At 42.0% G+C, this 27,072-nt stretch overlaps 3 protein-coding genes across 4 annotated transcripts; 1 reads left to right on the plus strand and 2 right to left on the minus strand.

The window, feature by feature from the left end:
- Nucleotides 1-430: 430 nt before the first annotated feature.
- Nucleotides 431-3,735, minus strand: LOC308098027 (perforin-1-like). Of its 2 annotated transcripts, XM_080446245.1 has the most exons (5): nt 3,704-3,735; nt 2,819-3,394; nt 2,562-2,700; nt 2,228-2,442; nt 431-2,058 (listed from the first exon to the last, which is right to left on the minus strand). In XM_080446245.1, the coding sequence occupies exons 2-5, from the start codon at nt 3,349-3,351 to the stop codon at nt 1,182-1,184; spliced, it is 1,764 nt and encodes a 587-aa protein (XP_080302371.1). In that variant the 5' UTR covers nt 3,352-3,394; nt 3,704-3,735; the 3' UTR covers nt 431-1,181. The 2 variants fall into 2 exon arrangements, with proteins under 2 accessions (XP_080302371.1, XP_080302372.1); XM_080446246.1 differs by lacking the exon at nt 3,704-3,735 and having other exon boundaries at nt 2,819-3,683.
- A 1,435-nt stretch (nt 3,736-5,170) lies between these two features.
- Nucleotides 5,171-8,488, minus strand: LOC308098352 (perforin-1-like). The gene is made up of 5 exons (XM_080446667.1): nt 8,409-8,488; nt 7,524-8,099; nt 7,266-7,404; nt 6,929-7,146; nt 5,171-6,759 (listed from the first exon to the last, which is right to left on the minus strand). Exons 2-5 carry the CDS (start codon nt 8,054-8,056, stop codon nt 5,883-5,885), a joined length of 1,767 nt encoding a protein of 588 aa, XP_080302793.1. The 5' UTR covers nt 8,057-8,099; nt 8,409-8,488; the 3' UTR covers nt 5,171-5,882.
- A 5,717-nt stretch (nt 8,489-14,205) lies between these two features.
- On the plus strand, nt 14,206-24,755 carry paqr4a (progestin and adipoQ receptor family member IVa). Its single transcript, XM_080446428.1, has 3 exons — nt 14,206-15,742; nt 23,001-23,219; nt 24,246-24,755. Exons 1-3 carry the CDS (start codon nt 15,466-15,468, stop codon nt 24,677-24,679), a joined length of 930 nt encoding a protein of 309 aa, XP_080302554.1. The 5' UTR covers nt 14,206-15,465; the 3' UTR covers nt 24,680-24,755.
- Nucleotides 24,756-27,072: the final 2,317 nt, after the last annotated feature.

A 27,072-nucleotide genomic window follows, 5' to 3' on the forward strand; every position in this document is an offset into this window, starting at 1 on the left:
AAGGATTTTACATTATATTTACCGTGGCCAAGTACTTTGTGTCTGCACTTTGTTCTCATGGTGTGAGCCTCTTCCGTTCACAGGAAGTTCTGCCACTTCCTTTCCTATATGGGGTAACAACACACTGTGATATCAACTAAACAATCCTGTTGATAAATGCTTTTTATAAATCATCTACTGCTTTACACTGCAAAAGACAACTGTTCATGAAGATTTAGGTCACAAATGTAATCTCTGGGGGAAATGAAAATATAATGGCAATTATTTTTTTAAATCACACACCCAATCTCTCTGTATTGTATGCTTATTCTGTGGAAGCAACATCAAGTCCCCTTTTTTTTTTGGAGCATTAGCAAAACTTAAATCTGCACACCAGAAATTGTGTAATGCATGTAAAATGAGAAGGAGAAAAAAAGGTACAAGACCTTAATCAGAATCAGAATCAGCTTTATTGTCACATCACAGGTTTACAGAAGTAAAAAAAGTGGGTGACATTTGTTTTCGTGCATAATTCCGTATCGTTATTTAAAAAAAAAGAGAATAGAGAATAAAAAACTCAGAAACACGTAAAAAAAATGAACACGTTATCTACATATTTACACATGGTACCTGAGATAAGAACACGTGGAGAATGAAATTACAAAAATATATTCTCCAGAGTGGAGGAGTGCAGACAGGTGCATGCAATTGGCTCTTGCATGAAAGTCAATCAGGCTTCATCTATATAGAATAATGAATAGTCACAAACCGGCATATGAAACAAGTAATCATTTATCCAGAGCGACTTACTAGCGCAAAATTTGATTAAAGGGCATGAACCCTTGTCCATAAATGACGGGGTAAATAATCACATAATTAGAGTGAAAATAAAACCTTTTGACACATACGTATGTACCGTATGTACAAATATATGGTCATGTCATGAATATGCATTATTGTCAAAAACATCAATCAATCAATCAAAGCTAGCATCTAATATTTTAAAGCATATCTTAAGACTATAACATTAGATTTAAAGATTTTGCAAATTTTGCAGAGTAAAGATAAAGATCCAGAAAGCATTTTTTTTTTGTGTAAAACATCTCTATTGCAGCAACATAGATATTTTTCTAAAACTTAAAATATGTATGCACTCTGAGTGAGCATACAGCAGTTCTTGTGGGTGTGAACTGTGAATACAATTAAATTCCACCACACTGTTTGCTACTGGCAATAAGACTATGATTGCCCTTTGGGCGACATTCATCCACAAACACTCCCATTTTCATCAGGATGGCCTTTGGAACAGGGTGAGCATGTCGTGACACATACACATTCTGCAGATCCTGACTCATTGGAGAGGCTTTATATTCGCTACATGTGGGACCGCCCAAACTCGGAGCACAAGTCAGTTCCCATTTGTAGTACAGACGGCCATGCTGGAGAGCACAAAGGTCCTCCTGCACTCCAGCAGTAAGGGATTTTTCACACTCTCCCAACAGGTCATCGTCCCAACGGTTGTCCTCATCCCATACCTCAAATCTCACCTTGCTCCCCACTGACAGATCCTGGGTGCCCAAGTCAATGGTCATGGCCCAATGGGGGTGGTTGTTGTTGTAGATGACTGGGGAACGTTTAACCATTTGTCCATTGAAAGAAACCTTTACATAACCATCTGTGCCACTGCTGTGGTCTCCCCACAGGTCAGTACCACGCTGCACAGTAATGATCACACGTGCCAATCCCTTTTTGGTTGGACAGCAGTTCTGGCCTACGGAAGGGATATTGTTGCAGTTACAAACACAGGAATCTTTGTCGTTGTTGATGCCCTCCTGACATGGCTGACTGCAGTTCTTCCACAGGGCCTGCTCTAGGATGTAATGGCTGATGGCAGAGCGCAGGTTCTTCCGAATTGGGTTGTTGGTAGGCAGCAACTCGTGAAGGGAATCCAGCGAGTAGGTGACTATGTCTGGATTCAGTGGCAGTGTGTTAAGCCATTCTTTGTAGGCAGCTGGGTCTTTATCAGCAGAGAAGAGGAGCTCTGGGTCTGTGGTGTGGCCACCCTTTATTTCTGTGAACCTGTCATAAAGAGAGGGAGCAGAATATTCTTTTTGAGAGAAGGTAACCCATTTTTGCTAAAAGACACCACTGTCTGTAACAGCCACATTCTGCAAGAACTCGATCAAAGTGTATGAGGGAAATGTAAATAGAAAGTGCTTTATACTACAGAAAATAGCCTACTCCTTACCTGTCATTGAAGAGGCTGGAGAAGCTAGACTTGCTCTCTGTCTTGTCCACATCTGCCTTGCAGTGTTTAGCTTCAGACTTCGTTTCGACCACACCTATGCTAGCAGATGCCTCCACATCAAGGCACAGCTGCACATCTTCCACACTGAGGCCTTGTAAACTGGCCTGGCACTGTTTGATGCTGGTTACAGACTGCACACTTCCTCCCAACTTCACCTGACAGCACACAGAATAATGGAACAGACTGTTACTAATGGGTTACATTCTATAAATCTCCTGCCATGGAGATGTGTGGATTAAATGGTTTTCTTTGCAACAACTCTTATCTGGTTCACCTTTGTGATGTAATGGGTGCCGAAGTTGTCAATCAGCTTATAATAGCGTTGTTTATTTTCCTTGCTATAGGTTTTGGGTAGTTTTTTCAACGCTGCGCGGAATTCCCTGTGCAGCTTGGGTGTCCCAGACACGCGATAGCTGTTTCCAGAGAGGAGCAAGACATAAGTAACATTATTTAACAATGCATGTAATGCTAGTCTTTACATCTCAGGAAAATTTCAAGGCTGAGTGTTTTTGGAGCAACATATTTGTTTACCTGTAGAACTCACAAGACATGCTGTGGCTTGTGAAAGTAAACTTGTCACTCTTGGTTTTCTCCATGGAGTATTCAGCCAGTTTAGACTGAGTTCCTGCTGTCATCAGTTTGCCTGATCTAACACCCACATCAACATCTAGATTGACTTGCCAGTTGTTATTCACTGCAGAGGTGCTGGAACTGACTAGAGACTCGCTGGACTTATAGAGATTACTGGACACTTTCAAACTGCACTTCTGGTTTGGCCGCCAATCTACCACTGACAAGGGAAGCTTCTGTTTTTTCCCCTCCAGAAAGGGGTTGGTACACAGGGTGCAAGTCTTGTCTTTATGTTTCCAAAGGCTCATGTCAATGACAAAGGCTCCCTTGCGTTTCATTTTGGAGATGTCAAAGCCTTCCCCTGCCAAATTGGTACCTGGGGCAAATTCTGCCTCTCTACACTCATTTGCTGTCCCTGCCGTACATGCCTGAAAACTGCACTGAGGAAAGGAGATCATGAAACCAGCCCAGAAGCAAATGTTTAACAGAAACATGATTTATTTTCGGTTTGTTGATGGATGCAACTTCTGGTTTACCCTGAAAAATAAATATACAGGAAGATTGAGGTCACGTGATTAAATTTAATCTCTGGTGGAAATAAAGATGAAAATGTAGTGGACTCTAATCCATTCAATAAGACACATAAGACCGATTACATTGTCATTACCCTATGCGATAACATATTTCTCTCTCACGTTAAATTAGAATATATAATTCCCCAACAAAATTGATTTTTTGAGTTTCCGCATCAAGGTCACAACATGAAGGTTAAAACTCATTATATACTGAATAAAGAAAGACACACTGGACAAATCGAAATTTAGCCGTAGGATAGGCAATACTCACTATCTGCCTGCCTCCTCATGACAAGTGTGAAGTTGACTGCACAGCTGTATCTGATGTAGGCCTATTTATTTAAAAAGATTGGGGCGGGGGGGGAGATGGGGTTTTGAGGGTGGTCTTCTGCATGACGAACAGGGGAAAAAGTGGTTTCACAGGTACAGAAAAGCTGCTTGTCTCGAGCGGGTGGGAGGAGCTGGTGGTCTGTATGGTGAGAGCTACAGCAGTAAAGTTGTGACAACCCATAGTCCTCCAGTAAATAAAGTATTATATGTCACAGGCTTGTCATTTCTCGGAATTGGTGGTATATGTCGAGGAATCGAAACCCAAGATGTCTTACTCTAAATTCTCAGAATTGAAAGTTAGTCAAGGAGAGCTTATAAGTTTATCAATTTGTTGTAACATGACATATGGCCACTTCCACCAAACATCCTGTTATAAGACATAGCTGACAGCTAGGCCTCCAGTCCCCTAACCCTGTGCAGTGGTGGACAGTAACGGAGTACATGTAATTGAGTACTTTACTTGAGTACGTATTCTGAGGATCTGTACTTTACTTGAGTATTAGATTTTTTTGATAGTACTCTTACTTGAGTACATTTCCAAGACAAATATTTTACTTTTACTCGAGTACATTTCTAGGAAGGCTGTAAAGTACTGAGTACTTTTAAGCCCACTCCACATCCACACCAATGATTCGCCATGCAACTCCTTGCAACATGCAACTACTTGCAACCACTTGCAACCATTATCCCCATTCCCCAAAGGCAGTTGTGACTAGTTGCATTGGTGCCGTTTTGCCTTTAGGTTGTCAATTTCTCTTTCTTCCCTAAAATGCAATTGGCCTAACTTCTGCTCTCACACTAGCCGTGTTTTTTAGCTTTAGATGCATTTTCAATGCAAAGCATTATTACCATAGAATAGTGCAAGGATTGTTATAAATAAATGCTGGTTAGGCTTATCAGATATAATAGCAGTGTTAATTCCTGTATCGAATAGTATTAACTTGGCATTGAAGACACAAACTGTATTGAAGATTCAAGATTTTGCTGTGCTATGACCGTCTGACGCACAATTTGAATACTAATGAAGTACTCAATTCAGTGACCTACGTTCAATAAATCATCTACTGGTTTACACTGCAAAAGAAAACTGATCATGAAAAGGTCACATGCACAAATGTAATCTCTGGGGGAAATGAAAATATAATGGCAATTATTTTTTGAAATCACACACCCAATCTCTCTGTATTGTATGCTTATTCTGTGGAAGCAACATCAAGTCAATTACAGAGATGGCTTCTTTTTTCACCTTTTTTTTTTGGAGCATTAGCAAAACTTAAATCTGCACACCAGAAATTGTGTAATGCATGTCAAATGAAAATGAAAAAAAAAGGTACAAGACCTTAATCAGAATCAGAATCAGCTTTATTGTCACATCACAGGTTTACAGAAGTAAAAAAGTGGTTGACATTTGTTTTCGTGCATAATTCCTATCGTATTATTTTTTTCCAAAAAAAAGAAAGGTAAGAAGAAGGGGGGGGGGGGGCAAGGGGGAAAGGAGATCAAACAAGAGAATAAAATTAAAAAAATGTTATATTTACACATGGTACCTGAGATAAGAACATGTGGAGAATGAAATTACAAAGATATATTCTCCAGAGTGGAGGAGTGCAGACAGGTGCATGCAATTGGCTCTTGCATGAAAGTCAATCAGGCTTCATCTATATAGAATAATGAATAGTCACAAACCGGCATATGAAACAAGTAATCACTTATCCAGAGCAACTTACTAGCGCAAAATTTGATTCAAGGGCATGAACCCTTGTCCACAAATGATGGGGTAAATAATCACATAATTAGAGTGAAAAGAAAACCTTTTGACACATACGTATGTACCTTATGTACAAATATATGGTCATGTCATGAATATGCATTTTTGTCAAAAACATCAATCAATCAATCAAAGCTAGCATCTAATATTTTAAAGCATATCTTAAGACTATAACATTAGATTTAAAGATTTAGCACATTTTGCAGAGTAAAGATAAAGATCCAGAAAGCATCTCTTTGTTTTAGTAAAACATCTCTATTGTAGCAACATAGATATTTTCCTAAAACTTAAAATATGTATGCACTCTGAGTGAGCATAGAGCAGTTCTTGTGGGTGCGAACTGTGAATACAATTAAATTCCACGGCACTGTTTGCTACTGGCAATAAGACTATGATTGCCCTTTGGGTGACATTCATCCACAAACACTCCCATTTTCATCAGGACGGCCTTCGGAACAGGGTGAGCATGTCGTGACACATACACATTCTGCAGATCCTGACTCATTGGAGAGGCTTTATATTCGCTACATGTGGGACCGCCCAAACTCGGAGCACAAGTCAGTTCCCATTTGTAGTACAGACGGCCATGCTGGAGAACACAAAGGTCCTCCTGCACTCCAGCAGTAAGGGATTTTTCACACTCTCCCAACAGGTCATCGTCCCAACGGTTGTCCTCATCCCATACCTCAAATCTCACCTTGCTCCCCTCTGACAGATCCTGGGTGCCCAAGTCAATGGTCATGTTCCAACAGGGGTGGTTGTTGTTGTAGATGACTGGGGAACGTGTAACCATTTCTCCATTGAAAGAAACCTTTACATAACCATCTGTGCCACTGCTGTGGTCTCCCCACAGGTCAGCACCACACTGCACAGTAATGATCACCCGTGCCAATCCCTTTTTGGTTGGACAGCAGTTCTGGTCTACGGAAGGGATATTGTTGCAGTTACAAACACAGGAATCTCTGTCGTTGTTGATTCCATCCTGACATGGCTGACTGCAGTTCTTCCACAAGGCCTGCTCTAGGATGTAATGGCTAATGGCAGAGCGCAGGTTCTTCCGAATTGAGGTGTTGGTAGGCAGCAACTCGTGAAGGGAATCCAGCGAGTAGGTGACTATGTCTGGATTCAGTGGCAGTGTGTTAAGCCATTCTTTGTAGGCAGCTGGGTCTTTATCAGCAGAGAAGAGGAGCTCTGGGTCTGTGGTGTGGCCACCCTTTATTTCTGTGAACCTGTCATAAAGAGAGAGAGCAGAATATATTTTTGACAGAAGGTAACCCATTTTGGCAACTGAAAGACACCAGACTGTAACAGCCGCATTCTGCAAGAACTCGATCAAAGTGTATGAGGGAAATGGAAATAGCAAGTGCTTTATACTACAGAAAATAGCCTACTCCTTACCTGTCATTGAAGAGGCTGGAGAAGCTAGACTTGCTCTCTGTCTTGTCCACATCTGCCTTGCAGTGTTTAGCTTCAGACTTCGTTTCGCCCACACCCAACACGCTAGCAGATGCCTCCACTTCAAGGCACAGCTGCACATCTTCCACACTGAGGCCTTGTAAACTGGCCTGGCACTGTTTGATGCTGGTTACAGACTGCACACTTCCTCCCAACTTCACCTGACAGCACACAGAATAATGGAACAGACTGTTACTAATGGGTTACATTCTATAAATCTCCTGCCATGGAGATGTGTGGATTAAATGGTTTTCTTTGCAACAACTCTTATCTGGTTCACCTTTGTGATGTAATGGGTGCCGAAGTTGTCAATCAGCTTATAATAGTGTTGTTTATTTTCCTTGCTATAGGTTTTGGGTAGTTTTTTCACTGCTGCGCGGAATTCCCTGTGCAGCTTGGGTGTCCCAGTCACGCGATAGCTGTTTCCACAGAGGAGCAAGACATAAGTAACATTATTTAACAATGCATGTAATGCTAGTCTTTACATCTCAGGAAAATGTCAAGGCTGAGTATTTTTGGAGCAACATATTAAGTTTACCTGTAGAATTCACAAGACATGCTGTGGCTTGTGAAAGTAAACTTGTCACCCTTGGTTTTCTCCATGGAGTATTCAGCCAGTTTAGACTGAGTTCCTGCTGTCATCAGTGAGCCTGATTTATCACCCACATCAACATCTAGATTGACTTGCCAGTTGTTATTCACTGCAGAGGTGCTGGAACTGACTAGAGACTCGCTGGACTTATAGAGTTTACTGGACACTTTCCTACTGCACTTCTGGTTTGGCCGCCAATCTACCACTGACAAGGGAAGCTTCTGTTTTTTCCCCTCCAGAAAGGGGTTGGTACAAAGGGTGCAAGTCTTGTCTTTATGTTTCCAAAGGCTCATGTCAATGACAAAGGCTCCCGCGCGTTTCATTTTGGTGATGTCAAAGCCTTCCCCTGCCAAATCGGTACCTGGGGCAAATTCTGCCTCTCTACACTCATTTGCTGTCCCTTCCGTACATGCCTGAAAACTGCACTGAGGGAAGGAGATCATGAAACCAGCCCAGAAGCATATGTTTAACAGAAACATGATTTCTGCTCGGTTGGTTGATGGATGCAACTTCTGGTTTACCCTGAAAAAGAAATATACATGAAGATTGAGGTCACGTGATTGAATTGAATCTCTGGTGGAAATAAAGATGAAAATGTAGTGGACTCTAATCCATTCAATAAGACGCATAAGACCGATTACATTGTCATTACCCTATGCGATAACATATTTCTCTCTCACGTTAAATTAGAATATATAATTCCCCAATAAAATTGAATTTTTGAGTTTCCGCATCAAGGTCACAACATGAAGGTTAAAACTCATTATATACTGAATAAAGAAAGACACACTAGACAAATCGAAATTTTGCCATAGAATAGGCAATACTCACTATCTGCCTGCCTCCTCATGACAAGTGTGGAGTTGACTTGACTGCACAGCTGTATCTGATGTAGGCCTATTTATTTAAAAAGACTGGGGGTGGGGGAGATTGGGGCGGGGGGGGGAGGAGATGAGGTTTTGAGGGTGGTCTTCTGCATGAGGAACAGGGGAAATGTAAATGTTTTCACATGTACATTGGCACATTGGTGCGGTTGACCTTAAAACGGTTTTGTTGCAAGGAGTTGCGACTAGTTGCATTGGTGCGGTTTTGCAATTTCTCTTACTTCCCTAAAATGCAATTGGCCTAACTTATGCTCTCACACTAACCGTGTTTCTGGCTTCCCCTTCCACTCGCCTCTTTGTTACAGTACATCTTTTATAGGTGTACATTACATTACATTATAGTCATGTTAGCAGACACTTTTATCCAAAGCGACTTACAAAAAGTGCATTCAACATAGGTAGGGAACGAAACTACTAATCACCAGAAGTCTTAAGTGTATACCTAGCACTAAGGTAAAAGTGCAATATATCAGCTACCTACTTTCTGAAATAGATGAGACAAATAGCAAAATCAAATGAGCAAGAGCTAAAACAAATAAGTGTATCGACTAAACAAGATCCAATAAAATAATACAATAACTAGAAAATGTGCTCCTCGGAGCACAAGTCTCCGCCAGCAGACCCGTGCTATTTTTATCAAATGAAATCACTTACCCTATCTTTAACCATAGTTCTCTAGGAATGCTCTAATTCTTACTTAAAATAGAACATGTTACAATATCATAGCAATTATATTATCATAACAATAACTAATGAGATACAGTAGGGTAAAAGATATATCTTTTAGTTAAACAAAAGGTTCTTTGTTAAAAGGTGAATGTTAAAGAAATATTTATTATCAAAAAAATGTTCTAAAAACCATATTTTGTCTTGCACTGTTGAAAAAAAAACAAGATGAAAAAAAGAGAACAAAAAAAGATTCATACATCAAAGGTTATTTATGTATTTCTTAAAAAAGAAGAACAGACAATATTAATTGTCAGAAATGTATTACTGTATTACAAAAATGTATATATACTATGACGCATCTTTTGAACGGTTTTCTGGTAATATCTTTATAACAGTAGTCTGTAGTCTCGTTTCATCATTGTACGAGTGTAGTCCGACTTTATTATAAAAAAATTGTTTTGTAGACGTTAAGTTCCGAAATATCTCTTATTTCTGCCATAGAATCCGCGTCGTAACCCAATAGTATTTCAGCTGTGTCATCGAAACACGTTACCCACTGTTCGTCTGTAGAATCCGAAATTAGGACCTTCAATACAAATCGGTAAGTATAGTTTCTAACCTCTTTGCACTTTTTACAGTCTGTGTGCAGAGGAAAAGAGGAATTCAATTCCGATATCACCATATATGTCATGGTTTGAGTAATAGGTGTGGAGTAACATGTGTAACATGTAACATGTGTGGAGACTGTATGGGGTTTGTTGACACACACATGGTCTAGGAGTGAGCTGTGGTGGACTAAATCCAGTTAAGATAAATCCAATGTTATATGTATTAAGTCATGGTCTGAGTAGTAGGTGTCTAGAACATGTGTGGAGACCTTCTGGCGTCTGTTAACATACACATGGTCTAGGAGTGAGCCATCATCTGTAGTTGGTGTAGTGACAAATTGATGGAAGCCATACTTTAGCATGATCTGTAGAATTGCGTGTTGTGGGTCAGTGCTGAGGTTGTAGTTGAAGTCACCTACAATTACTGTCAAGGTGTTGTTTTCCAGTGATTCTAGGAATGCATCAATATTCTCAGTGAATCTTGAGGGCTTCATTTTGGGTGGTTTATATAGTGTGATCAGGTTGATTCTAGTTGCACATTTGGAGAGTGTTAGTGCTATGTGTTCCACGTTGTTAAAGTTGTACAATGCAGAATCACAAATAACGATTTTTAGCAACCTCTGCTGGTCACTACCGTCACTGCATACAATTTCCCTAGTCCTCGATTACCCAGAATTCCATTCGTTTTCACCGGAAGCCGGAAGCGTTTCAAAAAGCGATCTTTTAATTGTTTTATACTATCTACGGATCGTTTCTCTTAGCCAGTGGAGCATTAGTTACCATGAGCTGTGCTTTCTTTTTCTGTTCTTTTTCGATCTTCCGATCCTACATTATCTTAAAATCAGCGTGAGGTTCCTTTTTGTTAATAGCGCGGTAGTTCCTGGCCAAACAGGAAACCGTTGCGGTAGTTCCTGAGGACGTCGGCCACGACGTCATGACGTTGGCCAGGAACGTCATTTTCCCGGGAAAGTCCCCCCCGTACACGTTCAATAGAAAATATATAAATAAAAGGCTTCCGGGGGTGAAATTCACGGAGTGGGTGTTGTGAAACTTTTGCCACTCGCAAAAGATATACAATTTAACTTTAGTTTTGTTGAAAACGTTACCTAGTATTACTTTAAGTGACTTATTTAATCGTGTTGGAGAAAGGTCATTTGATGCTATTGTCATGATCCCGCCTCCTTTTTCTGTTTCTCTGTCAGTTCTGAAGCAGGTGGAGTTTGGTAGGATGAGGGCATCTGGATCTAAGTTGTGGTGTGATTTCAGAAATGTTTCCACTAAACATAACACATCAAATTCTGTCAGTGTTGGATCTTTTTTGAGGTCAGGTAAATGTTGCAAGTATGATCTGATATTCAGCATGGCGATAGTTAGGGTGGAGTCATTTGAATGTATGGCGTGACATGGTGTAGTGATGTCACGTGAAACTGACCAATGTTAGGTGTTCTCAGAGGGACACACACACACGCACGGACGGGTGATTTGTACTGGAAGGTACTGTTCATACATACATGGCTTTTTGAAGTGACACACCTATTTATAGGATTTTATTTCGTCATGCGTCCCTCTAGCCAATCAAAAGCATTGGTGTCAACATATTGTCACGTGTCACGTGGAGCTTGACCAATGTTAGCTTGGCTAGGGGGGGGGGGGGGGGACACACAGCGGGACGAAGCGAAAACATACTCTCTGCCTCCGGCGGAGACAATAAAACAAGAGTTCGTACAACTAGTTAACAACAAGTAGGCAAGGCGAAGAGGAAGGGTAGTGTTTCCTGAAGAGGTGGGTTTTCAGCCTGCGGAGAAAGATGGGCAGTGACTCTGCTGTCCTGACATCAGTGGGGAGTTCATTCCACCACTGTGGGGCCAGAACAGAAAAAAGTTGTGACCGTGTAGATCGGCCAGAAGGACCCTTGAGCGACGAGGCAATCAGTCGCCCCGAGGTGGCAGACCGAAGTGGTCGGGCAGGGGTGTAAACATCGACCATAGCCTGGAGGTAAGAAGGAGCTGTTCCTTTCACTGCCGTATAGGCTAGCACCAGGGTTTTAAACTGGATGTGAGCCGCTACGGGGAGCCAGTGTAGAGAACGGAGAAGGATAGTTGTGTGGGAGAACTTGGGGCGGTTGACAGTGATGTGTTCTACTGTGGTACGGTGTATACGCCGTATACAGTTTTTTTGGGGGGAAAGCGTATACAGTCTAATAACCATTTCATCCATTGAAAACGCGATAGCGTATCGCGCATGTCGCGCAGGGAATAATTATCGTATACCCTCCGAAAAAAACTAGATCACACCACTGGCGGTTGAACACCAGACGAGCCACAGCTTTCTGAACAAGCTCCAGAGGTCTGATGGCAGATGCCGGAGCACCAGCATCGAGGGAGTTGCAGTAGTCCAGGCGGGAGATGACAAGAGCCTGGATGAGCACCTGGGCTGCCTTCTCCGTGAGGAAGGGGCGAATCCTCCTGAAGTTGTAGAGGAGCTGTGCTATGACCGTCTGACGCACAATTTGAATACTAATGAAGTACTCAATTCAGTGACCTACGTTCAATGAAGTGAATGGCAGGTCGTTGAGTTAATGTGTGAATTCCTTCGCCAGCAGCCATTAATTATCACCTCAAGAACAATAGCCACACACATGATAAGCCTTCACCTCATAGTCAGTCAGTAACGTATCAGATACGACGCCTCGAACGTTTTTTGGATGTATACGATGGCACCGAAAAAAATCTGCAGCCCACACTGCGTATACAGTGTACCACGCGGTAGAACACACCACTGGTTCTGGTTCCTCAGTCATTTCTATGTTTTTATAGGTGTTTCTGCTGGCTTTGTATAACGTAGTGGTTCTACACACAAGCACACCAGTGCATGCAGTGCAGGTGGTTTCAGAGAGTTACAGTACTTCTCTGGAACAATAGTTACAAGGTCCTATAAATTAATTGTGAAAACATTACAGCAATTCATTGATATAAAAATCAAGAAATGTACTTTTACTTTTACTTGTACTTTAAGTATTTTTCCAAGCATGTACTTTTGAATACTTAAGTATATTTAAAAGCAATGACTTTTTTACTCTTACTTTATTTTTATTTTGACTGAGCTACTTTTACTTGTAGTGGAGTAAATTTGACCAAGAGTATCTGTAGCCTACTCTCTTACTCAAGTACTAGGTCGAGTAGGCTACTTTGTCCACCTGTGTGTGTGTGTGTGTGTGTGTGTGTGTGTGTGTGTGTGTGTGTGTGTGTGTGTGTGTGTGTGTGTGTGTGTGTGTGAGTGCGTGCGTGCGTGCGTGCGTGCGTGCAAAAGAAACTAAATGCACAAACGGAAATAAATTAAACTAGAAAAAGTGCTCCACGGAGTCCGCCAGGTCAGGTAGGTTATTGTATTGTGGCCTCCTGGTGCCTCTATAATAGGCCAATGTGAAAAGGGTGCCATTTCTTCCTCTGCCTTTCACGCAATCAGACATGATTGACTAAATCAGTTGATGATTTGAAGTTTTTGTTTTGCAAAAATTGGCCTGCTTGTGGCGCTATAACAGGCCAATTCTAGTGGGAATGTGTAAGTAAAGTTTCACGGCAATCACACACTGCTTTCATGATTTGAGGCATTTTGTTGAAAAAATACCAATCCTGCAAACTTTGGAAGCCAATCAGGATGGAATATGACGAATCTGACAGATTCGTCTTGATCACATGACTATAGAGATATTGTGTACCGATTTGCGTGATGTTTGGACAAACTCTGAAGGAGTAATATCAAAAAATATGTTTTGCTAGCCATGGTTCACATGACGCTTGTATACAAGCGTCATGGTGCCGAGTCCCCCTGGTCTAAAGTTGTGTTCGATTTTTTCACATTGCCATCTCTCACATAAACATAAACGTTCAGATTTCAAATATAAAGTGCTTACCACCGAGCCACGGATGTTACAAGGCGATGCGGACCGCGATGAGTACCCGTATCTCCCGTATTGTTCAATAAAAAGCATTTTAATCCCATCGCCGGCCATTTTCTCCAAATTGTGGTAAGCACTTTATATTTGAAATCTGAACGTTTATGTTTATGTGAGAGATGGCAATGTGAAAAAATCGAACACAACTTTAGACCAGGGGGACTCGGCACCATGACTGTCATGGTATGACAGTCATGTTTCAGGGCTAATGTTTTGCAAAAGTCGGCCTCCTGGTGGAGGTTTTTCCTTGGTCTCTAAGGAGTGTGTGTGCAAAATTTCAGCAGATCAGGTAAACTCGCGAATCGGCCTGTTATAGCGCCACCATGAGGCTGATGAAAAATGTTGGACAGGGTGCAAAACATTGTCTCTGCCACGCCTTCGGCCTGGCGGAGACAATAAATCACATTCCTTCTGAAATCTTGCGAAATCTGATCACTATGCGACGTTTATGGGTTCCGCAAAAAAGATAAGGAATTTATATAAGAGATAGCGGTGCACGGTCAGACGCAAATCCTATCACTGAAGAATACAGTAGGGCTATTATAATACAAGTGGCGTGATCCACCCGGATCCATGCGTCGCACAGTCTTCCCATTCGCCGGTCCACTCCCGCTGCAGCCTCTCTCATTAGCGGATCACAGGACGTCACAGCCCGCGGTGTGTGTCGGCATCACCAGCCAAGCCTGTCTCTACAGCGATGCAGGGGACTGACTCCAGGCCGGTGGTGCAGCAGCAGCAGCAGCAGAGTGATGACAAAGTGACAAAGGAGAGATTGATGGGAATCACTGGACGACGTGCATGCTTTTAGATATCTGAGCGCAAACGCCACGGACTGCACCGTACTGCGTCTTCTAGTTCTATGGTAGGATTCTGCCGGCTTTTTAAATCTCAGCCTCACCCTGACCCTGCACACATTCTGAACTGCACTGCACCGGGCGGGCATCGGTCCCCTGATCATCTTCTCGCTAGCCTGCACTGCTAGCACCGTTAGCCAGCTAGCCGGGGATCTTGCTGCTGTATAACGGTCGGTATCAAATCTCAGCAACAAAATCAACCGGGACTGTTCCTGAATAACATCATCAGGGGGGGGGGGCTAACGCGTCAACACCGGGGCCAGAACGACAAGCACAATGCGCGACACACCATGTTGTCCGCGCGAAAGTTGCCGATGACCTCCTAGTCCTCTGCGCTCACACACATCTGACCGCTAAAAAACATTTCTTATATTACAAGCAGTATCAAGGTGACGGATGACTGGAAGCAGAAAGTGAGTAAAGCTAATGCTAGCGCACTAGCCCAGTCTCATGGCTGTCAATGGACGTGGATGGATGGATGCTCGGTGCAGAGCAGCAGCAGCAGCAGCAGCAGCAGCAGCAGCCGGTCATGTTCAGGTCTGTGCAGCGGAATGTCACTGAGGAGGTAACGTTGCCACGATGGTGAGGAGGAACATGTCATTATTATCACTGGCCAGCCTCCGATGGATCTTATTTATTGCACAGAGAGTCGGATGTCAAATGTAATGACCACCACGGACTCACAACAACATGTATGTGGTTGGCCGCGTCTTTGCCAACCCCTGCGGATGACCCTGCAGCAGGTGCCGGTTTCTGAAGTCCACCAGCGGCAGCAGGGAGAGCACGCCGCGGCCGGGTAGAGGCACCGCTGCGGGCCCGGTAGAGGCACCGCTGCGGGCCGGGGTAGAGGCACCGCAGTGGTGCTGAGACAAACTCGTTTCCAGCTATGTGGATAACAGCACAACACAAACAACGCCAATGGTATCTAATAAGATTTTGGTGGCAATAATTCTGCTAAACTTGTATATAGGTGTACAGTCCTTTTTTTATCTTTTTGGCGGGGTCATTTTAACCGTTGTGGTGGTTACTATGGCATTTTTAAATGGACCCAGGTTACTTGACTGGGCGAATTCGCCTCCCCATCTTCAGTTCAACAAATACGTCCTCACTGGATACCGACCAATATCTTCTGTGCAAGACTGTGTCAGAAGCCTGTTTTACCTGCACAATGAACTTGGCAACATATACACTCATGGTGAGTATGAATCAGATGAGACTGGTACTATAGTAGTGCATGATGTGTCAACTGTCAAGGACCCTACTTCATTACTCTGTTGCTACTCTACGGTTAATGGTAATAATCACTCAGTAAATGTGCAACTCTGCTCTTGTAAGTAGATGAACTGAATATAATATAGTTTGCTGCTGCCTGCAGTAATAACTGCATTTCCTTTCAGGGATAAATACAATTGTATTTTGCCTTCATAAGTTAATCATCTGGTCCAAAACTATGTTAAGTTGAACAATACAACAATACAGTTGTTTCGAACAGCTTCATGCAAACAAAAAATATGTTTGGTTCATACTGTGCATGCATTAATCTTTCATGCATGCATGAGATTATTGAAATGGCCTGTCTTTTTATGTGGAATCTATTATTCTTTCTGATTGATAGATCAATCTACATTTGTCATGATAATGCGATATGCACCATGCAATGCTTCTTTTGTCCTCCCCTGTTGTGATCCAAGCTTTTTTCAATGGAGATATTCACACATCCAACTATCTCAGATGCCGGTGCATGCACTTCATCCTTGAGAAAGGAAGATCCACCACTGCTCTTGCTCAGCATCACAATTTGTTGATCATACTATGTCACAGTCTCTATGGACCTGCGTCAAAAGTATTTTAAACAATTCTTACAATTAAATAGATAATGCTCCACCTTTTCTGTGTGCTCAGGTGTAGGACAATTATTCTCCTGTGGGAGTTTCTGTCAAGTGTCAAATTATAGTCCACTCATAAGAAAAGGATCTAATTACTGAAAAACTAAATGAACAGCACACACAAGAAGGCTGAAATGCTTCCTCTGTGTATTTCTACAAATGCAAGCTTAAAAACAACACAAACAATGTATTTTGCATACAGCTTCATCAGGTTTGTTCACTATGTTTTTAAGTTTGCATTTGTAGAAATAAAAAGAGGAATCATTTCAACCTTCAACCTTGTTTGTGGTAATGTTTTGTTTATTGCTCTTTTGATGTCCTGCCCTCACCTACACCAAGAATAAACAGTACTATGCATGGGGCATGTACCTGTTAAATATTTACAGAAATTGCAAATCTAATGAATGAAAACATCTGACTTGCAGCTTTCACAAGTCATTAAAAGTTGTGCAATATTATGAAATGCTTGAGTGCACAATGAATAGATATTAGATATAGTCTTTGGCTTCAATCCTGTGGGGATAAAGTTTGCAAATTAAATTTCTAGTGTACTGTAATAATGTTGTCACTTGTCAGTGTTACGACTTATCTGTGGGAGAGTTGTGTTTTCAATGCCCCTTGCCCAGGAATCTAAATGAAGAGATGTCATGTCTGAAGTCATTTAAATATATGGCTATTGGGTAATCTCTATCATTTCCCCTTATGGAGTTATTGTGTTCACTTAAGGCAGGTACACATTGCAGGACCTTAAAGTGCTCGGGGGGTTATCTGATCGTTAAGCATTACACACTGCAGGAGTTTATTTCTTGAAATCGGCTGTCATAATATCGTTGTGGTCTTCACAACAGGATTGATCCCCGACAAGGGCTGACACACTGTAGGATAGTTCACTAGGATGCTATCTCCAGAGTCAGACCCAATACATACATTTGAGTTTATTCCAATTCATTTTAATCGACGTATCCCGTGATATGCCTCTCTCCCTCTCCCCCCTCTCTCGCTCTCTCTCTCTCTCTCTCTCTCTCTCTCTCTCTCTCTCTCTCTCTCTCTCTCTCTCTCTCTCTCTCTCTCTCTCTCTCTCTCTCTCTCTCTCTCTCTCTCTCGCAGTCAAGTGCGCAGAAGCCGTCAGTGACAGCGTTGCCATGTCCGCTTATTATAAGCGACTTTGGGCTTGTTTTTCTGTAGAGTTGCTTGTAAATATTGGTTGTTGCGGGGTGCATTTTTTGGGCTTATTTGTGTAGTTGCTTATTTGGCCTTGTTTCCTAATGTTGTTTAAACCAGTGGTTTAAACAACACATAATATGTATTTGTCCGCAGACCCCCCTTCTGTAAATATGTTGTGCCATCACTGACCCCCATACAAGATTTGTGTGGATTTGGAAAATATTCCACAATTTTCTCAAGATTTTTATTTGAAAATAGCTGCGACGCGTTGTGAGCTTGTAGATCGGCTATTTTCAAATATCCAATGTATTTGTAAATAGGTTTAAAGTGCTCAAGTGGCCTTTTCTTGGGCTTGTTTTCATAGACCTGGTTGCTTATTTCTCTCGCAACATCTGGCAACGCTGTTCATAACAGCGTGCACATGCTGCACACTCACACACACACACACACACACACACACAGAGCTCGCCTCTTGCTCTCACTCTCTGTCTGTCTGTGTCTCTCTCTCTCTCTCTCTCTCTCTCTGTACAATTCCTCTAAAATAAACAGCCCACCAGGCTCGCTCGCTCACTCTCTCATTTTGTTTTATAATGTTAACTTAATACAGGACTGGACGGTAATATTGCGGTAGGGACTGTTTGTTGTGGTCAGATCCAGCGACGCTCCCCTGGCCACGGTGGCTGTAATGTGCTCTCATTGGCTGTAGCGTGGATCTCCTCGCAGACCCTTTCATAATGTATGATACTGTCCGATCTCCTGTCTGGGACAGAGCTGAATATCTAACATGGTAGTTATCTGAAAACGGTCGGAAAGCCGTCGCAGAGCGGATAATCGCGGCCACATCGTCTCGCGGAACCTTTCACACAGAGCGAGCATTATCTCGCAGATCAAAGGCCGATCTGCGTCAGATCGGGAGGTTTTGTCGGCGAGCGCCAAAAAATGTCGGCGACAGCAATCTCGGACCCAATCTCCTGCAGTGTGTACGGGCCCTTATTCTCTGTTTTAATGAAAGTAATGTCTTACCACAAGGACATTTGATCACATAAATTACTTGAGAAGTCACAGTGAAACATGTGATGACATCATTGAGAATATACTTTTTCCCTGTATGAGGATGAGTAAAGTAAATACATTTGACCATATCATCACATAGAGCACATCCTCTGCATTTGTAGCACCCAAATGTTTTAACCAATTTCAAACTGGGATCCCTATTTTGGGAATGTCATTATAGGCCAAATAATGTACATTTAAAAGAAAATTATTGCGAAAATAGCCGAGCTTGTATATCGGCTGTACAAGGCTATCTCTGAGATTACGTCCTTCGGTCTTCAATGACATATGCCCCATGTCATGGTGCATGGTCTATGGTGCTGAGTCTATGGTGCTGAGACTGATATGTGTCATTTTTTTTATTTGTATTTTGTATATAATAGATAGGTATAGTAGATTGTACTAAACATAATGGAGGTGAAGTAGAATTAGATTTTAACAGTGATTCTTTTTATTTCTTCAATGCCATTATGTTAGGCTTCCTCCATACTATCAAATAGTACAGATTTGTCAATACAATCCTCTGTGGTGTATCAAATTCATCTGGCTGAAGACTTGACTTATTGGTAGACTCATTATTGCGGGGGTGATATTAACAAGCTGTAAGGTGTTTACATCTGTACAATATATTTTCTGCATAGTGCATAGTGTACCAGACTTCTCATCAAGCCAGGAAATGAACCCTATAATATGCTTTGAACATGCTTTAGATAGGTCCAGAGGGACAGAAATGTTAGTGTGATCAATACATTTATGATGCTGAGCAAGAGCAAATGTGTAGGATCTTACTTTCTCAAGACAGAAGAAGTGATCCAACCTGCCGAAAGAAATTATGGAGCTGTACAAAAGATGATTTTTTTCTTCTTTTTTTTTTCACAGTAGCCAATTATCCCCTCCCTCTTGTCAATTAAAGGTAGGGTAAGTGATATTTTTTGGTTAAAACAAAAAGTATTTTGTTAAAAGGTTAAAATACTATATTCTGATAGTAATCATTGCTATAGAGTGTTTTTTCAGTAAAAGATGTCTCCCTGTCTCTCCAGCTCTTTAATAAACAGAAAATACATTTTTCGGTAGGTGTCAAAATCTCAGCCAATCAGGAGAAAGTACCCATTTTTAAGCTTAATCTGTATAGTGTTCCAGTTCCAATTTTGTCTGCTCATGTCTTAGTGTCATCACTTCCAATTGCACTTGTTTAATCTGTATCCTGATTGAGTTCTCTGTCCTGGTTGGATAAAATTGGAAATGAAACTGAAACTGAAACGAAAATGCATTTTCTGTTTAATAAAGAGGTGGAGAGACAAGGAGACTCCTAATACTGAACAAACACTCTATAGCAATGAGTACTATCAGAATATAGAGCTATTTAACAATTATTTTAACCAACGCAAATCACTTACCCTACCTTTAACCCTCCCCACATATTTCTGTTTTGACAGTGGCACTGCTATTGTACCCTACTGGCCCACCTGCCAGTGAAGGAATCATTGGCTTTTGAGAGTCTGCCAACTTCTTCAATCTGACACTCATTGCATGGTGCTCCAGTTGCCATTAAGAGACAGGCAAGATTAGCGATCATTACTGCAAAGGATAGGCCTACTTGTCTGTTGGAAATTGTATTGCACTTCGACATGTTATAGATTATCAACTGAGCAGGTGACCACAAATACTCTCTGACATTACTCTCTGTATACACCAACAACATAACATTGGAATTTCAAGTGTGTTTGATCCAGTCGGGTATTAAAGCAACTTCTTGAGAAGACGCATTGATATGCCAGTAAGTCAAACATGCACAGTCAACGTGTGAGGACACTTTAAGTCAAGTTTCATTGGCTGGCTTGCTTGACATTGAAAACCAGAAATAGGCTGCCTGCGTTACTAGCACAGCTGTTAGACAGTAATGGAAGTGCCATGAAGTTCATGCTCAGGGAGCTTTAAGGGGGAGGCCCCATGTCCAGTAGCAAAGCACTGAGTGGTGCTGCCGAGTGGTGGAAGCAAATTGGGAGTCAAGGGAGTGTAGGAGATAACATACTGAAAATAGATGTGTTATATGGCACTGTCAGTATCACCTGGCTGGCTGGGACAAATGATTTGACATTGGGGAAAGGCAGAGCGAGCAAAAGAGAGGGAGTGAGGGGCAGTGTGTGTGTGTGTGTGTGTGTGTGTGTGTGTGTGTGTGTGTGTGTGTGTGTGTGTGTGTGTGTGTGTGTGTGTGTGTGTGTGTGTGTGTGTGTGTGTGTGTGTGTGTGTGTGTGTGAGTGAGACAGAGAGAGTAACGTGATACGCTGTAAATCATGATGATAAAGTGTGTATACAGTATGCATGGGGATTGAATTTCAAGGACCATATTTCGCTCACAAAGCAGTAGGCACCTCCCTGTTGCCAAAAACAGCAATGTACAGTGAGTCTTCTGCAATTTGGCCTACTGCTCTTTCAAAGTAAGATATCAGTGCTGTTGTTTCCTTCCCTTAAGAAAACTTGTTTGAGATTTTGTGTGCCAGTATGACTGAGAATTCACTTATTTCTGTAAAGCCCAGAAAAAGTCTCTAGCCTACTACAGGTTGATATAACCACTTAAACCCCAGCATCCGTATTCTGGGGAAAACCTTCGCAGAACAAAGCTGACAACGCGTCGCGTTGCGATGTGTTGTGAGCTTGTAGATCGGCTATTGTCAGCGAAGATATTTAATGTACAGCGAAAACAGAAAAGACACTAGTATAAAGCCCCGAGGGACTCTGGTCAACCACATAGGGTCATCTGTACACAGCGATTGAGGAACCAGAAATAGGGGTTCCCTTCACTCTGATTGTATGGCAAAAAACAGGTCTCCAAATTATGCCTTTAGCACAAAAGAAAGGGGATTCTGCCAATACAAATTCTGCCACTGTGCACTTAACATTGCACAGTGAAACAGGTCTCATAGTCACCCTTTTAGCAAAGAAGTAACGAACGCTAACAAAGTAGATTCTACCGATGTATAATATTATACATGAAATAGCATATTATATATTTACAATTTTGGCATTTAATTTAATTGCTCCCGATGAGCAGGTTGGTGCCTTGCATGGTTTCCTCCGCCATCGATGTATGAATGTGTGTGTGAATGGTGATTGTATGTGAATGTGGGAGGTGAGGACGTTGGCATTGACTGTTCGCCGCTTCACCTCCCAATGTATGAATGAATGAACCATTGTAAAGCGCTTTGAGTAAGTGAGTACTTAGAAAAGCGCTATAAAAATGCAATTCATTATTATTATTATTATGATCATTTAGCAGACGCTCTTAATCTAGAGCGATTTACAGTAAGCAAGGAAAACACGAGGTAATACATCAAATGCATAGAAATAGTCATCTAGGATCATAGGTAAACCAAGAACCTATCATCAGTCTAAACAGTATAATATTAAAACAAATCTATAATCTGTACATTTAAACTATACACCCTATAGGATGCCAGGTCTACATATGACCTGGCACCTGTCTACATACTATCTAAATTTAATTTTAGCCTTTGCATAAGCCTGCAAGGTCTTCAAGGCTAGGGCAAGTGCTACGGCAAGTGCTACGGGCTAAGGTGAAGTCTGAAGAGGTGAGTCTTCAGACTACAGCGGATATATGTATATATATATTCTTTAAATAAAAATGTCAACTTCATGTTGATGTTACTATGTGACCTGGACTGGATCTGCGGATCAGGATCTGAATATTCAAATAGTAAAATCAACAGAAGGTGACATTTGAATAAAAAAAATCAACAGTGTGTCGTGTTTTGGAATCTTAAACATTCACAGAATTTGCTCTGTTTGGTGTTTGTTCATGTACTAGAAGAGTGACTTTGAGACCCATGTGTGCAGTAATTGAAAATAATGTTTTTTAAAATCTATCAGAGCAACTACTGAAGATAGATACCAGAAACCCTTTCAGCCAAAATATGTACAATAAGTAGTAGTTTATGTAGGACTGAAGTAGGACTTTCTTCGTGTTGGAGCTAAAACTGTGATTTTGAAACCTGTTTCCCCCTTACAATGAGAGTGAATGGAATCACACTGGAACATTATATTAGATAGATTGTATTGTCCCGATGAGGAATTTGTCTTGGCGATGCACTGCAACTGAAGTGGAGACCAAAGACAAATACTAATAATACTAATAAGATGGTACAATTAATTCATAAACTACATGCACAAACCATCCAAGATAGAGATGATTGACAATAGTTGTACTTATATCATTCCCAAGTAACTATGCAACCCAAGGTCCTAGCAATGGTCTATATCACTTTTATATCCCTGAAGCAGAGCTCAGTCTAATAACCTTGTCCATCACCATTGCCACCTCTCTCTCTCCAGGCATCCCTCTGGTTTGCTTCCTGGTGCTTCTGCCGCTTAACATCCCCTGGTCTCAGATCAGCGTCACATGGCTGGGTGTGGTCCACTTCCTGGCCTGCCTGTCACCGCAGCTGGGCTCTGTGGTCTACCACCTCTTCATGAACCATGAAGGAGGGGAGCCCGTCTATCACACCCTCCTTAAACTCGACATGTGTGGCATCTGTATGATCAACACATTGGGTAAGCAAGAAAAGGAATGTGAGGTTCCTGGTGAATAACAAATATTCTTATTTCTTTGCCCCCTCCTTTTATTGAACATGTTTGTTATTCTAAGAATGGCTGTGTCGGTGCATAGGTCCGTCCAACACTTTGGTCCCAAACAAGATGAGTTGAAAATTACTTGCCAGATTGCCATGAAATTCACTGTGCAACTTCCTGCTCCCCAAAGGAGGAACATTACTGACCTTTATGGCTACAGGCCAGGGCCTTTTCTCTAGCATCATCCCTAGGTAAAAATGTACCACTTGCACACAAGATATCGCAAAATGTAATTGGCGAATTGCCATTCTTCTCGTTGAGCACATTCATGCTACCTGGAAGATGAACCATAACCATTTGAGTGACACCAGGACCTTTCCTCTAGCGCCAACCTCAGGCCAAAATTAGAGCTTTCGCAGTAACTGCACCATTGCAAACCTGGAGTGTTGTTAAAATTGTTATGAAACCCGCAGGGGAATGGAAAACAACTGCCACCACTGCTACTGCATAGCATGACTTAATTGTATATACGTAGGTCTACCTGCCCTATACTTCATAGATGTTATAAATACTTTATAAATGTTTGAGGGAGAGTGGGAAGAGAGTCTTTATATTTCCATTCAATGGTATGTTGTTTAAACTTGCAAAACAGTTGATACCATGGCCTTTCCTGTAGCACCACCTTTTGGCCAAAATGTCCTGCTGTTGGGTTGAAGGAGCACCATGGCCTCTAGGGGCTACTAGCCAGGCTATTAATCTAGTTTTGTTACATTTTCCTTTCTCTGCATTCTTTCTCATTCTCTCTTTCTTGCCCTGCTTTGTGTCTGTTTTATTTGAGATGTCCCTGTCAAATCGAATTAGTTTTTGATAAGAGGACATGCAACATTATAAAAGTTGAATGTGCTGACTTTGTGTGTGTGTGTGTGTGTGTGTGTGTGTGTGTGTGTGTGTGTGTGTGTGTGTGTGTGTGTGTGTGTGTGTGTGTGTGTGTGTGTGTGTGTGACACAGGGGCCCTGCCCATTGTCTACAGCACGCTACTGTGCTACCCCTTCACTCGCACCACAGCGCTAGTAGTCTACATCCTGCTGTCCAGCTATGCTATCTACTGCGCCATGACGGCTCGGAGCAGTGTACGTCGGCTACGTTCCTTCGCCTGGCAGGCGCTGTTCCGCTTCTCCTTCTTCCTGCTGCGCTGGGTGGGCGTGGGCGGCGGCAGCCCCACCTCGCTGCGCCACTTCCTCACCATGGACGCTCTGGCCGTGCTGGGCGGGATCATCAACATCACGCGCATCCCTGAGCGCTTCCGGCCGGGCCTCTTTGACTACTGGTGCAACAGCCACCAGATCATGCACGTACTGGTGGTGGTGTCCATCCTCTACCTGCACTGGGGCGTGTTGGACGACCTGCTGTGGATCAACAGCTACAACTGTTCCTCCGACTGACGCCGCGCAGAGACAGGCTGCAGGACCTCTGTGGGAGGGAACGGGTTAATCATTGGGACGGTTGACCACGGAGGCTGTCCGCAAAGGTTAGAAATGGAGGGGGAATTGGGTGGGGTTTGGGGAGGGGGGGGGGCAACTGCTGCTGATTTCATTAAAGATAATGCACTGATGAAGGGAAGGGGATGCATCGTAGAGTACGTTCACATGCCTGACATGTGCGTTCAGCTCAAACAGAATGTTCATATCTTCGTCCATCCTGGTACATTTGTGTGGGGAAAAATGCCACGTCAAGTTAACACGCACAAGCATTGCACATTAGCTCACTCACTCACTACGAAGCATGCATGTACGCATGACTGCATGCACACACACACACACACACACACACACACACACACACACACACACACACACACACACACACACACACACACGCACACACACACGGTAGAAGGGAATAATTTAATCACACAACAAATCTGCCCGAAGCATCAATTACAGTAAAGCCTTAAGTAAAGGTTTTCAGTAAGAGGTAACTACTGATAAACTAAGCCTCTACTTAAATAATATACAGAAGTTTTACACAAGCAACAGAGAGAGCCCATGACTAAATATCAATGATGCTACTGAATGGCAAGTATCTTAATCTCAGATGTCAGTGTTGCTGCCCATGCAACATATCCATGTTTCACTTCAGTTGCTTTATACACACTCACTCTACATGCACATGTGCACTGCACACACACACTGTAAGCATATATATTTTACACTACACGCCCATAGCGATGCACAAAGCACTCCTAGACTCCTCAGAAAGTCCTGTGGAACTACTTGAGTTTTATTTATGATGGGGGATCTTCTCTCTCTGTTTTTCCATGTTTAATTTCCGGGTTTATCTTTCTTTCCTCATTCTCTTTGTGTTTATATCTGTGTTGGTGTGAATGATCCTCCCAGTGGTTAGATGACCTATGAATTGATTATATTCACATGGCGGTCACTTTGCTTGTACGTCACCCCCTGTATGACATAACCCATTAACACCTGAGGCCGATTCTACAAATGCAGTCTAAATCAGTAGTTCTCTCACTTTCGAGATTTGTCAAGAAAATGTGTTAGCTTGTATATCTGCTATTTTTGAATAGCCAACGCAAAAATATAAAATTACGCTAAATGAGATGCTTTCCCGGTTTTAATGGGTTAAAGGAGAATTCCGGACAAATTAAGTGTTATCTTTGATGTCTCGTTACTCACCTACCGATGTGAAAAGTAGCGTTCTTTTTTTTCATATATTCCCCTGTCGTCATTTTTTAAACACCCTCCGTTGTTATAATGGGAGCGTGAGGGTTAGTGAAGTTCGTCTATTATAACCGACGCAATGTTATTTTTTTCTCTACTACGATTCATTGTAGAGTCTCATGATAGTCAAACATGCGCTGAAAATTCCTGCGAGCCTGCCGTTAATGGCGAACGATTTAACACTGGTTGCTTGTTTCCAGAATCTGGCAACACGAGTTGCCAGGTTCTGGAAGAAACAAGCAACCAGTGTTAAATCGTTCGCCATTGACGGCAGCCTCGCAGATAGTTTCAACGCATGTTTGACTATCATGAGACTCTACTATGAATACTAGTAGTGAAAAAAACAACTTTGCGTCGGTTATAATAGACGAACTTCACTAACCCTCACGCTCCCATTATAACAACGGAGGGTGTTTAAAAAATGACGACAGGGGAATATATGAAAAAAAAGAACGCTACTTTTCACATCGGTAGGTGAGTAACGAGACATCAAAGATAACACTTAATTTGTCCGGAATTCTCCTTTAAGAGCAAAATGGCTGCCGTTGGAATACGGTCGATTGGGAAACGGGTGAGGGGGTTCATTCCTTGATTTGGTTGCTGTGGGGTTTATGCCCTTCAGGTGGCTTGGGTTACGCAAACTGAAGGCTGCAGTGTTAACAGACTGCTTAGTTTGCACCTGAACACAGTGCCAATGAATTCAGGCTTATTTTGATTGGGTAAAAAAGTGCACACGTTTACAATTTCTGTTGTTCAGTGACATTGCTCTTTTCCAACCTTGATATTCTGACACACTTGTCCTAAATGTTTATTCATGTATATTTATAACATCTCACAATGTGAAAGAGGATTTTCTTTTTAAATTATGACTATTTATGATGTTTCAGTCATGGAACATTGGATTTCTTGAGCTTTTAAAAGTATATTTAACATACTTTTAAATGTAATATGCATTATTTAAAAATTACTCTGATGTCCAGTGTAGGCACATACATTGATATCATTCCATGTATCAACAGTTACATTTTTAATGTTTCTCACTCAAATGTTGGAATGTATACTTTAACAGGAACGGTATATTTGTTGTCAAAGAATGT

This window comes from Gymnoscopelus braueri (assembly GCF_963280865.1).
Source record: "Gymnoscopelus braueri genome assembly, chromosome: 13".
In the NCBI taxonomy this organism is placed as follows: Eukaryota; Metazoa; Chordata; class Actinopteri; order Myctophiformes; family Myctophidae; genus Gymnoscopelus; species Gymnoscopelus braueri.